This window comes from Lissotriton vulgaris, chromosome 4_1, assembly GCF_964263255.1.
Source record: "Lissotriton vulgaris chromosome 4_1, aLisVul1.2, whole genome shotgun sequence".
Taxonomy (NCBI): domain Eukaryota; kingdom Metazoa; phylum Chordata; class Amphibia; order Caudata; family Salamandridae; genus Lissotriton; species Lissotriton vulgaris.
The window spans coordinates 2,113,627,314-2,113,640,996 of record NC_141691.1 but is presented as its reverse complement, the minus strand read 5'-3'; the positions used below and the strand labels follow the sequence as shown (position 1 = coordinate 2,113,640,996).

The following is a 13,683-nucleotide window of genomic DNA, read 5'->3' as shown; positions in this document are numbered from 1 at the left end:
CGACTCTAACTGCAACTTGAGGATAACACAACACTGGCCGTCCATTTAAGAGAACATCACTGCTAACAAAATGACTCCTTCACTGGCACAACGTCGGTGCTGGATTGCCACTATGGCCCTCTGGATCCAGGCAAACTTCATAAACTAGATCTTCGGCTCTCCAATACCTGCTGGAGCTGCGAGAAAGGAACAGGTGACCCTAAGCACAAACCTCTTGAGTGTTTCTCCGTTACTAAGAATTACTGGCCGGACATCAGCAACACCATTTCACAAATCCTTACATAAATTGTACTCCTAGCCAGCAGCCATAACACTAGGGGGCATATTTACAAGGAAAGTGGCAAAGTGAGGCGTTAGCCTTCCTGGCTTTACGCCTCACTCTGCTACTTCCGAAACGCAGGTCTGCACTTAGCCTAGCGACAATGCAGGCCCCCTTGAGCCATAGTGCAAGAGTGTCAGCATGCAGGGGAAGATTGTTTATGTACTGGCAGGTCCCCCTTCCTGCACATAAACAAACTTTAAATGCAGTTGTGTAACTACTATGTGTGCTGCTTAATGTAGCACACATAGAAGTTGAAAAACAATCATTGGCCTTTTGCTGTTTTCATGTGTGCGGCACAATGCAGCACACATGAATGAATGAATGAATTGTATTGACTGTTCGATTAATTAAAATCTTTACAATAAAAACAATAGAATAGGCAACTCCTCCCTCCTGCCCCCTGCACCCTCCCCTACCCATCAATATCCTGGGTTTGTGCGCCGCCATTTACCTTTGTGCGGACACATGAAAAAGGCAAGAACAAGAAGAAATGAAGCATTTCTCCTCGTTTCGCCTGTTTAAGACCAGGTTTTCCATGCTCTTAATTTAGGCGCTGCCTCCTATGTATGCATCCCTTGTAAATAGGGAGGAGCGTCATAATCAATAGGTGTTGTGATGGAACACCCACTGCAACACTCACTGCCCACCCCTTTCGCGCTAAACATAGCGTGAAAGGGGGACTTTTTTATAAGGCAGCGTTAAGCCATGTTAAGTGGCTTCACGCTGCTTTGTAAATAAGGCGATGCCCCTATCGCCACGGGAACATTGTTGATGTTCCCGTGGCGATAGGGGCTTGTAAATATGCCCCTAGGTATCCTCCCCGCATGCTTAACAAACACCCACCAAAGACTGAGAAACTTTATGGAAAAGACTGGTCACTACCAGACTCAAGGTCACCCTCTCTGAATGGAAAGGCTCGTCCAAACTCCTCCCACACCTGGCGGGAATGGACCCAGTTTACCTGAGGAGCAATTAATTACATCAAACCTGCCCCTACATCGGCACGGACAGTCATCCCATCCACTCCCTTCCCTTCCCTGTTAGCCCCACCTCCTCCCCATTACTATACTAACCCCCCCCACCCCCGGGCCCTTCCCTTACCCCCACCATGACTCCTGCTATGCCCCCTGCAGGGCTCTCTCTCTTTCTCGCGCTCTCCCTTTCTCCTTCTGTTCTCTCCACCTGTTCTACTTCTTTCTCTCAATCTACAGCCAAACAAGGAGCCACACAGACCTTATGCAGCAACCGCCCTCACCCACTCCTCAAACCGGCAGCAAATACCCGACCCTCGGCTCGCTCCCTCGCACACTCCTCTCCCCCACACAGTGGTGCACTCATTTCTTTACGGGATCTATTGGTGTTTCTCCCCAGTTTTGTTGGTCCTTCCTATTATGGAGGCTTCTGTTCTTGTGTTTTGTTACTGTCTTTCCTGTATGAACAAATCCGTAAAAAAATTCCCCTGAAAAAAAAAAAAACAGGTAGCAGCGTAAAGTGATGGGAGCTTACAACAGGCGGAAAGTGAAAATATTTTTAGCTAATACTGATGTAGCAGCGCCATCCAGTGGCATAGACTGATCTCTGCATCTCCCACGGTGCTGCAGGGGGTGACACCCAGACACCCGCAGGGCTCCAGCTCCGATGTAGGCGCACTCCCCGAAGTCTGTGATTGTACATCTGGGAGGAGAGAGAGAGAGAGAGAGAGAGAGAGAGAGAGAGAGGGTCAGAGTCAGACAGAGTCAGACAGAAACAGAACTCACTGCAGCCGGTGTGAGAGAGAGACAGGGTTAGAGTCAGACAGAGAGAGACAGGGTTAGAGTCAGACAGAGTGAGGCGGGGTCAGACAGAGAGAGACAGGGTTAGAGTCAGACCGAGATACAGGGTCAGAGTCAGACAGAGAGACAGGGTTAGAGTCAGACAGAGAGACAGGGTTAGAGTCAGACAGAGAGACAGGGTCAGAGTCAGACAGAGAGACAGGGTTCGAGTCAGACAGAGAGAGACAGGGTCAGAGTCAGACAGAGAGACAAGGTCAGAGTCAGACAGAGTGAGACAGGGTCAGAGTCAGACAGAGAGGCAGGGTCAGAGTCAGACAGAGAGGCAGGGTCAGAGTCAGATAGAGTGAGACAGGGTCAGAGTCAGACAGAGTGAGACAGAAACAGAACTCACTGGCGCCAGTGTGAGAGAGTCATGGAGACGTGAGACACTGGGGGAGGAGTCAGAGCTGGGAAGGCATGAGCAGTTGTATATCAAGTGACCTCATTGATAAGGAGGTATGCATAGGGAGTGAAGCCATTGAGAGGGAGTTATTTATACGGAATGAGGACAGACACAAGGAGCTATGTAGAGGGAGGGAGGCCCTGCAGAAAGGAGCTATGGATTGACACTTATGTATAAGGAGTGGGCTATCCACAGGAAGGTATGTAGAGGAAGTGAGACCATGCAGACGGTGCTCTGTATAGGGATTGAGACCATATATAGAGACTGAGGTCATGCTCAGGGAGGTATGTATAGGAAGTGAGGCCATGCACAGGGAGTTATGCAGATAGTGTTATGGATAGGGAGTGAGACCATGCATAGGGAGTGAACCCGTGTATACGTAGTGAGGCAATGCACAGTGAGCTATGTATAGAGAGTGAGGCCATGCACAGGGTATTATGTATGGGCCGCAAGGCCATGCAGAGGGAGGACTGTATAGGGAGTGAGCTCATACACAAGGAGGTATGCATAGGGAGTGAGGTCATGCACACAGAGTTATGCATAGGGATTGGAATCATGTGTACCAAGTTACTCTTCTCATAACACACAAGTATCAGTGTTTGGAATGAGGTCTGATCTAGAGGAGGTGAATCCCTCAGAGCTCATGTCCTGGCACTGGAGTCACTCCTGGGATTGAGCTCCAGTAAGAAGGCAGCACAGAGCGATGTATAACCAGGTGCAAGAGAGCGACTCATTTACAACACAAGTGTTGGATGACAAATCTATGCAGGGCACGAGATAACATGACCTGTACTTTTAAAGAGCACCCTAACCCCTGTGGCATCTTGGCGTTTAATAACTGAAGTTTATTGCTACGCAACACAATGAGGCACATTTTATCAGCCTCAGAAACATAAAAGGCTGAGTCGACCTGCTGAGATCCGACTTGTGCATTTGAAGTTATCCATAGAGCCTATGCAGGCATCAGTGCCCTGTGCCACAAGACACCCAAGACAGGGAATAAACTAGCTATGCTGCCTGGTGCAGAGTGAGCCTTCTCCAGCCGACGGCAGCTTGACCCACGGGGTGGGCCAGATCTGGGGTCGAATTATGGAAAGTTCACCGGGGGTGGAACAGACATGTGCACCTGTTTTGCACATGCACAGGACACATTGGCATTGCAGAAGCGGCCACAGGTGCTTGTGTGGCTCCTTTTGTAATATAGATAGTGCTGGCACACTTTTAGCACCAGCGCTGTCACCAGAGGGTGTTCCCTCATTTGCATGGAGGCGTGGCCCTATGCAAATGAGGGAATTCCTTTGCCTCTGCATCTGCGTTGTATTATTGATGTGAGAACAGAGGCAAAGAAGCTGTCAGAAGGCGCACTGACAGAGCGCTACCTAGGAGGTGGCACACTCTCAGTGCACCCCTGATAGCAGCCCTCTGGAGGGGACCCCTGACAACCCCTTGCAGATGGGTGCAGTCACACTTAGATGGGTGCAGTCACTCGCTGCACCCACCTGCAAGGGGATCTCTCAACCCCTCAAAAGTGCTGGTGGGTTTCCAGCTGCACAGGGAACCATGGGGCTGCTGCTTTAAAGCCGCTCCTTATTTCACTTGAATGTGCTGCCCTGGGGTTAGCATGAGTCTGCAGCTGCCCTGGAGGTAGCGCATTCTATGTAATAGGGTGAATTCTCCCTGTTGACACCCGGCACACCTGTTTTAAGGTGCGCCCTGGCCCAAAGAGTGACAGTGTGCCCTATGTGTAATAGGGCACCTGGAGTCTCTCAAAGCATGTCGGCTCTGTACGTTTTGACTCCATGTAGGCAAAGTTTATGCAATGTTAGTGTATTGAGAAGAATATAACTCATTGTAGTGTAGTTCGTATATTCCCAATAGGCTCTGCGCATTGGAATAACATAAACGATAGTTTAGACGTAGGACTGAAGTCGGCTAGGTCTCTATTGAGTATGTTAGACTTCATTGTCAATGCCAGCTAGCTCAGAGGTCATTAGAAACTTTCTCGAATAAACAAGAAGGGATTAGTTTCTGAGAACCATATAACATGACAACTTTGTTCCCCAAGAAAAAGAAATATATCTTCAGAGTCGCGGAAACAATAGATGCTATTTCACTCAGTCAATCGTGCATGCTTAGTTTCACCAGGGTTTTTGCAGAGAAATAGAGAGACTGGCGTTTTCAATAAAAAAAGGTTACTTATTGAGCAGTCTTCTTTCTCATGCAATAGAAATTAATTGCTACAATCGCAATACATGTCATAAAGTAAAGTGCGTACAGTAAAAAGAGTATTATGAAATAATACTGTAAAAGCATGATATGGTTTCTAAGCCATGAAATACATGAAATAGATAAAATACATACAATGATAAATAATGACTAAAAGTACTCAACTGGTGCATCAAAAATACGCCAACCCGGTGTACCTAACCTAAGTCTAGTACAAGGGAAGAAGTAAGTGAGGTGTTGCTTGAGTTAAATAGTTTCTGCCAAGAATCTATCCAAGAATTCTCTAAGGGTCTAATCAGCTCCGTACCTTGGTTATAGAATGAAGGAGGTCTTGTATCTCTCTCTCAGGACTCGATCTTCCAGTAACCCGCAAGGGTAGCAGGGAAACACTGGAGCTGGATTTCTCGGCAGGAGGAAAGACAGCGTCTCTCTCAGAGCGTCAGCTGGAGGGTCGGCTTCCTTCGACACACGCTACAGCAGGGCATCAGGCAAGTAGTTAGTCGATCTGCTCCAAACCACTGTGTGTTTGCTAGGGCAGGTGTGGGTATATTTATACCTGCAAGGTGCCGAGTTTGACGTAAGGGTGGACATAATAACGTCACTAAGAACTCAAAGTTCTTTGCATGCTCCAGGAGTTCTGGGACAATTCAATACTGAAGCAGGGGGAAGTCCTGTACTGCTGAAGGCTGGTTGTCTTCAATAACTTGTTGTACTCTAGGAGCTTAGTGGAAGTAGCCATGCTGTATTTGGACTGCATTGGCTGTGTCTAAATATGGTTATGATTCTTATGCCTATATAAGGATATGATAAGTTATACCTATATAAGGGCATGAATCGGGAAAATTACACTAGGGCCCTAGATACGTTTACAACACCCACTCCACGTAAAATGTCCATCTTTACTAAATACTAAGCAGTTATAACATTTCTAAGCATGTGTTTACAATCCCACCCCAAAAATAAATAAAAATGCACTTGAAATGGTTTGTACATGAAAAATTAGTATTGTACTGTACGTTTTCTAAGCAGTGGTATCATTCAAATAATGCATATAGTTTTACATTTGAAATGCTGACTGAATGATTCATGAAATTACATTCATGAAATGGCTCTTAATGCAGAAGAGAAGGTCGAGACCATTTCATCACAGATTTATATAAGACTGTACATGTGCTAGGGGCTAAGTATTGTCTCTAGGTTTCAAAAATAGAAATCTTGTTCTCTAAGAATAGTTCTACATTAAGCAGATTACTCTGTGCCAAAAAAAAGGTAAATATTTTGGTAATGAGGAAAATAATTTTGTTGTAGTAAAAAATAGTTCAAATTTTTAGGAGTTCTGTTTATCAAAACTGAAGGCCGAAATCAAAGTTCAGGGAACACTTTGTGCTTGTTTCTCAAGAGTTATTCTAGTTGTTAGGAGAAAACATTAACTCAGATAGGCTGGCAAAGAATTTATCTACCACAGTAGGTGAAAGTTGGACCATTTCCGAAAAAGTAGAAATAGTGCATATATGAGATGCATTACTGTCAGCGTTATCTGGATCAGCAATGTTCAGAGAAAGTTGTACCTGTGTGCCGCTTTCATCTAGTACCTCACCGCCACCTAGTCGTAATGGTGAGGTCTCAACGAATGCCATCATCAAAATTGGTAGCCGCTGGGGACAACACGTTGCATGAGCCGTTACCGAACCAAGCAAAGTATCGACATCCATAGGTACTGCTGATGGGAGTGAGAGACAGATGTCTAACACGCATTCTTCTCCGCAGAGCAGGCATCGTAGAACAGGTAAGATGCAATCTTGCCAGATTGGTCTGAATGATAGAAACCATGTGGTATTCTGATCTCTTAGACGAGCCAAGCCGAGGACCTGTGTTATCTTATTTCCGTACAGCATTGCCTGGATCATTTGTTCCATGGTAATCTGGGTATCGCTGGTGACTGGACTTGCCATATCGGAGCAGAAGGAAGAAAATAGAATTCCTGCTACGAGTCCCAAAATGAGAGGCAGACCGCCGAACACAGAGTGCACGAAATTTGGGAAAATGCTCAGGACTGCTTCAAAGGGTGCTAACAGTCCCGAAAAAAGTGTCTTAAATAGATGTGCGATGCCAGTGGTATCTGACATGTTTAAAATTTGACCTAACATTTCTACAAAATGTACGGGGAAGTTTGTTGATAATAATGTATGTATCTCTGCTGAGGTCCTTGCAACTTGCAGATCATACGTTTCTCTAGACGAGGTTAAAGGCATAGTTTTTTGTAAAAGAATGGCTTTCATTCTGCTTAATGTATCAATTTGAATAGAAGAGATATTCAATGAAGGCGAAATCGTTGCCTCCTTGTCTGGCTTGCTGTTTGGATACAATACTTGCATACAACAAGTGACATTGGATGTAACACTGACGAGATAGGCCGTTGGAAAGCTGCCTGAAAACAGGTTCTATTTGTGTGGCTGGGGTGCCGTGCAAGTGGCAAGAAAAGGTCATTAGATGAACCCTCACAGGCTCCATGTAAATTAATTTCTTGACACAGAAGTGTACCACTTAGCGAGTTTTCACAATTTTTCCCACTAAGAAAGGCTTCTCGGAAACTGTTAATGGTAATCTTTCTAGTTTTTCAATGCTCAGCACCGTATAGTCTGCTCCTTTTTGTGCCAAAGAGATTTGTTTATCTGTAAGGTTAAAGATAAAAAATAATGACGTTGTGTTGATTAGACGCCAAGGCACGTAGCCTGAACGCAGATTTTGTAATGTCCAGCCTAACTGTACAATAGAGCGTAATTGGGACTGGCCATGTTGTAACATTAGCGTATCCTGTTCTATTATATCATTAGCAGATGATAGAAGGCTTTCCAAAGAATAAATTCTGGAGGACAGAGTCATTAACCCATTGTTCACTACAGACAGTGACTTTTCCAAATTAATACAATCAATTTCTCATATTTTTTCAGCAGTTTCAATTTGCATTATTTTCCAAGCTTCGTTGTAAGCAGCATATATACCGGCGTATATGAAACGTTTTTGACGCTGTTTGCGAGGTCCCAATAAGAAATCCCGCAAGTCAGCACCTTCTTTAAGTAAGGTCAAGTGTTGCTTAATTTCAGGTAGTGTGGATTTCTGTAGCCATTCGAGGCAAAGTTTTCCTTCACTGTATGTTGTTATTATCCCTGGATGTTGTCTCTGGGAATATCTTGGGTCTGGCCTGTTCTGTTTGAACCACTGTGTTTTGTTCAGGAATCTATCTTGACAGTTATTAGTGTCTGTGGGCTAGATCAACCATTTTTTCCAATCAGGATTAGTTCTGTTTTGGTGTAAAATATGGGACACGTCTAACCCCTCATCTGTAGTGCTATTTCTATCAGGCATAGGCTTTGGTATAGACGGGTTGTTTAAATCTTTTATCCTGGCTAGGCCAAGACAGGTTGTTTGTTGAATGGTGTCATTCAGGAACATTATTTGTTCTGGGATCATGCAGGCTCTGAATAATGATTCTAATCCCTGTACTTGCCAATCTTTTGAATCCCAGGTTGTTTTTGTTTCAATGTTATCTTTCCAGATTTCAAAACCAAATGTAGACAACTGTTCATAACATTTTGCAGAATATATCTGTTTTGTATTGGTCAGCATATTTTTCATTCCTGTCTTATTCACCTTTTTGAAATAAAACGTTTCTGGATCTGTGATATTAAACCCTGGGAAGTATTGACATTTCTCATAAAATGTTTTCGAGCTGCCTTTTGGAGGTGTTGGACAATGTTCCCATTGATTATAAGTAAAAACATTTCTAGGTTTTGCAGATTTATGCAAATAGTGGTGCCCATAATGATTAAAGCAATACATTTCTTCACAATCAGATGAACCTTCTAAATAACCATGATCTGTACATTTTGCTGACATTTCTAAATCAGACATCATAGTCTCAAAGTCCCAATCATCAGAGAAAGTGCTCGGCGAGACAAAGTCACTTAAAGAAACCTTAAACTGGTGTGGCGACTTCAAGAGTTCAACCGGGCCATAGATGTTGTAATTAGTAGCGTCCCATGCTACACCACCAGGTATAGGAATGGCTGTGATGTTTACTGATGACAGGTCTCTTTTTTCAACATGAGATGACTTGTGAGATTTTAGGACCAAGTTGATTTTCTGACTTGCTGTGTCCATTGTACTGTATTTTCCATCAATCATTCTTCCCAAGCTTAAAACCAAAATGAGCCAGAGCAGGAGGAAAAGTACACCTAACACAATCCACAATTCAATCCATGGTGAAATCAGATATATTTCTACAAGTTGATGAAAGAGTTCTGTTATTTTTTCTTTGAATGTTTTGTTTGCTGGCTTTTCTTCATGTTCACTGGGATCTTCAGAAAAGTCATTGAAATTGATGAACTAGCCAGAGGCAGTTCTGTCATTTGTTGGAATCGCATCATGATTGTTATTAATCTTTGTAAACGCTTCTTCCTTTGTCATATCAGTATAGTCAGAGGCTACATCATTATAGACAGGTGTTTCTTGACGAACTGTTGCAATTTGGGTTTCAAGAGGCACAAGTTCCATGGCTTTGTTGCATAGTCCTTTTTTATTCACTGCAGGTTTATAAAATGTGATTAGTCTTTCAATTTGAACCTCTTGAATTGTAGCAAGGTTTGGTCTTCTGCTACATCTTGGGAGTCCACTGGGCCTACTACTTATTATTGGCCACATGATTGTGGTTTTACCAGGTCGATTGATACAACTCTGTTCTCCTTTTTACCAGCAAGGGGCGGTGGTACTACTGATCTTGTTCCGTGGATTGCTAAGACAGGTACTGCTTTTCTGTAAGAAGGCCTAAATTCCTTCTTCACCACAATCTTTTCTCTGACCAGAAGCCCAATCTTTGGAATCCAGACAGGTCTTGCTGGGACAGGTGGTTTTTCTTCAGTGGCCGTTGGCTTTAGCTTTGTGTTACTCAGACTTCTTCTTGTTTCATTTAAGTCCTGTAAAACAGCCAAACTATATTTGATATCAAAGGTTTTTTGTTCCACCACTGAAGTCTGACTATCGAGGTCTTCGATTATCATTCTAGTACCAAACAAAAGTTCATAATGAGTGATTACACCCAGAGAATTTCTAGGCAGATTATTAAGACTACGTTGGACATTTATTAGATGCTTGACCCACCCATCACCCGAACCTAATACCCTTGCTGTTATAGATTGCTTTATGTCACGGTTTTTCTTTCCACCGCATTACCCTCACGATGGAAGGAACTAGAGTACCGCAATGCAACGCCCAAGCTGCCCATGGCCTCCTAGTAAGCTCGAGAGCTAAACGCAGGACCCTGGTCAGAATGTAGTGTGCCGATTGCGTATGTGCCGATAGAGACTCGCAATCTTTTACAACAGTTCTGGCGTCAGCCGAGCGCTGGGGCCACATCCAAATGAATCTTTGTCTTAGTAGTTGTGGGGCGCATCCGTCTGTAGGGACGCCTGCGTGTAGACAGTCTAATGCTAACATAGGTGTCTTGGCTGGGCTGACTGTGCTATTGTCAGTTACCTGGTCCAGTTTATAACTGCGATCTCTGTTGCAGTTTTGGCAATTAATTGCAAAGTTATAAATTTGCACGCTCATTCCCGGCCACCAGTACTTCATTTGTAATTCTATTAGAGATTTCAAGATTCCTTGATGTGTCAGCCCCTCTCCCAAAAGTGCTTCTTGAACCAAGTAAGCCCTCCGTTTCCTGTTTGGGATTACTCGGTCCCCCACTCCAGGGATTTGAGCAAAAGGAAAGGAGTTTGCATCAATTATGTATGTATTTCCGAGTGGATAGTTTAGAGGTAACGCTGCATGATTGCCTTCCATTGAGGCTTTTACTGCTAGTAGCGTTTCACCATCTATTCTTTTTTAGAATGCTTAATTGTAGCTACGGAAGCCGTGTGGACGGCTGCCTTTGCGGCTTCATCAGCCAATGAATTCCCTGCAAAGTGAACGCCACCACGTTGATGACTCAGTGTATGGATCACGTGAGTCTTTTGTAGTTCTTTCTGTAAAAGAACTACTTGTTCCCAAAGCATTTTATGCTTTATTGTGCCACCTTTCGCAGCTTTGAAACCATTTTGAACCCAGTTCTGCAAATATTCATTGTAAGACAGGACGCAGTAATACCAATCACACACTATTAGTGTGGGGAACTCGCCATCGGTATTCTCAAGCACCATCTTGAAAGCCTGTAGTTCAGCTCGCTGAGCTGTACAGTCTCCGAGTGATTGGGTTTTTGTGACCATAGTTCGGAATTTCCCTTCGCGCCAGCAACCTTTAATAATCGCGCACGCATCACTATACACTTGTTTACCCCCAATTGCGGGCTGTGCTGATCCGTCTGTATATATTATACAGCCGTAAGGTTCAAGAGGCAGAATTTCGTTCGGAGGAGGACATTCGTACTCGTATTGGAGAAATTCTTGTGTTTTCAAGCTATGGTAAAAAACGTATTCAACGTCTGTTGCAGCAAGAGAAATAACCCATTGTATCCATCTTGGATGTAATGCTTTTGCAGTTGGAATGCTCGCTCTTGTTACTGCCTCCAGGGCAGGTACAGGTGTAACAACCAATATGCATTTTCCCTGTGCGAGGGCTCTTTCTTTTGCTATAGCAGTTAGAACCGCTGTCAGAATTTTCTCTGTTGAACTGAATTTTATTTCAGCTTGTGTGTACAATTGTGATTTGTAAGCTATTGGCACCGTTTCACCTTCGTTATAGGTCAGGTACGTGAATCTGCATCTTCCTGGGATGACTCGGATTACAAGGTTGTGTACGTTTACGCGTGTTTGTAGCTTTGTTTTAGCTAACATGTCTGTTTGTATTGAACGTAAAATTTCTGTGTGTGTCTGAGTCCAATTAGTTGGTTTGAAATCAGGTTTTATTAATTCGTAGAGAGGTTTAAACCTCTCTGCGTAATTCAGAACGTACGTTCTTCCAAAATTCAGGAAACCTAGAATTGATTGTACGTTTTTCTGCGTTTTTGGAGCTTGGAGCAGCGCACATTTCTCTAAGAAATTGCCTGCCAGGCTTTTCCCTTCACTTGATAACTCATATCCTAGAAATAGGACAGTGAGGTGGGCAATCCGTGATTTTTTAAAGTTGGATTTGTACCCTTCAGATGCGAACCCAAGTATAATTGTGTTCACTCTTTTCAAGTGCCTGTCCAAATCATCGTCTGTTAGATAGATGTCATCGACATAAGATAATGCCTCATCATCATACATTTGTAGTAACTCTGTTACTCTGGCTGAAAATAATCCTGGGCTATTCTTGAATCCCTGGGGGAGATAGCAAAATTGCCTCTGGGCCCCCGTACTTGAGAAAGCGGTCACATACCTGCTTCCTGCTGCAATGTTTTGACAGAAGAAACCATTTGAAATATCTAATGTTGTTTTATATTTTTTGAGCACAATGTTATTCATCAGTGCAGCACTGTGTGACTTTTGTATTGCAAATGTTTTGCAACAAGAGTTTAAGTGTCTGTAGTCCAATACTAGACAATATGAATTGTCTGGTTTGGAGACAGAAAAACAAAGGATTGTTCATTTGAGAGGTGCATGTTTCAATCACCCCCTGGTAATCAAGTTGATCTAAGATCTCCCTGACTTCTTTTTTTAGCTTCTTGCTTAACAGAATACTGCCTTTGTGCAGTAGGTTGATTTTTTAACTGGATTTTATGGTGAGGGGATTCCTCATCCCAACCTACAAGATTTTTAGGTCTCCGGCGTTAACCGCGCGAAAGCGGGGTCTCGCCAGAGATCTATTGTGAGCGACTCTGCTTCCCAGGAGAGGGGACAGGAGCTGGCCACGCGCATGGAATTGAGCGGGCCACGCACACACGATCACGCTTGCTGTGGCCAGCTCCTGTCTCCTCTCCTGGAAAGCTCCAAGAACCACGCATGCGCACACACAGAGACACACACATGAGCACCCAGGCACGCACGCACATACATACAGAGACACCCCCCCCCACGCATACACCCACACGGCACACACACACAAGTGCACCGAGCCCCCCCCGCCGTCGCACACATACATAAACACACGAGCACACACACACGAGTGCACCTAGACCCCCCCCCCCCTCCAGCCTTTTTCAACTTACCGGGCCAATCTCTGGGGACTCCGCTCTCCGCAGGCGGCAGGCACCGGGCATATGCAACACTTGCGCAACCTCCTTCTGGCGGCCCCGGGGCTCTCCACCGCTCACAGGAGCCCCGGGCTGCGAGACGCTTTCACTCAGCCTGCCTCCTCTTCCGGTCCGGACGCTGCCCCGCCCCGTCACAGGCGACCTTGCCTGACTTCCGGTGAGGCTGCGCATCGTTCGCGGTGCTTCAATGCTCCCCCCCACCACCACAGAGCGTGTCTCGTTCTCGTCGCTTTAGCGGACGCGCAGCCAATGCTTGTTGTCAATCCTGAGTGGCCCCGGCTGGATATGTCAATGTATGAAAGCGAGATTCCTGTGTGCTAACCCTGAGCAGTCGCATCACAATGCCCCTTTCTTCAGATAAATAATCCACCCACCTCCCTCTATCAATCAGGGGGCCTTTTCTACTTCCCCTCCCCTCGGCACCCCCCTTCCTCCGGTGCCTTCCTTGCTGCAGGTACCTCCGCCTCCCGCGACAGCACCAGACAGCCCAATTTCCTGTTCACACCGGAATGTTTTAGCCGGGAGTGCAGGAGCGGCAGCGCCTGTCGTTCCCTTCACCTTTCAGGCAGTGCTCTCGGCTCCAGCCCCTCCCAGCAGCAGCATCCCCGGCCTCTGCTGTAGTCCAGGAGGACGCACGGGAGACAGACAGACAGACGGAGCAGGAATCCCCGAGCCAGGGAAAACTTTTTCAGACAAGTGAGTGCTGAAGAGGAGCTAAGGAGAGGTGGCAGCAGCGCGCACAGAGAAGGGACGG

The 13,683-nt window shown here is 45.2% G+C and overlaps 1 protein-coding gene across 1 annotated transcript in view; it reads right to left on the bottom strand.

Annotated features, from left to right (window-relative positions):
- Positions 1–1,824: 1,824 nt before the first annotated feature.
- Positions 1,825–13,683, bottom strand: part of LOC147725149 (uncharacterized) — a 205,995-nt gene continuing 194,136 nt past the window's right edge. The window contains exon 5 of the mRNA XM_086918190.1: positions 1,825–1,996. Coding sequence (XP_086774316.1) covers positions 1,825–1,996 — 172 coding nt within the window. The remainder of the gene's footprint in view (positions 1,997–13,683) is intronic.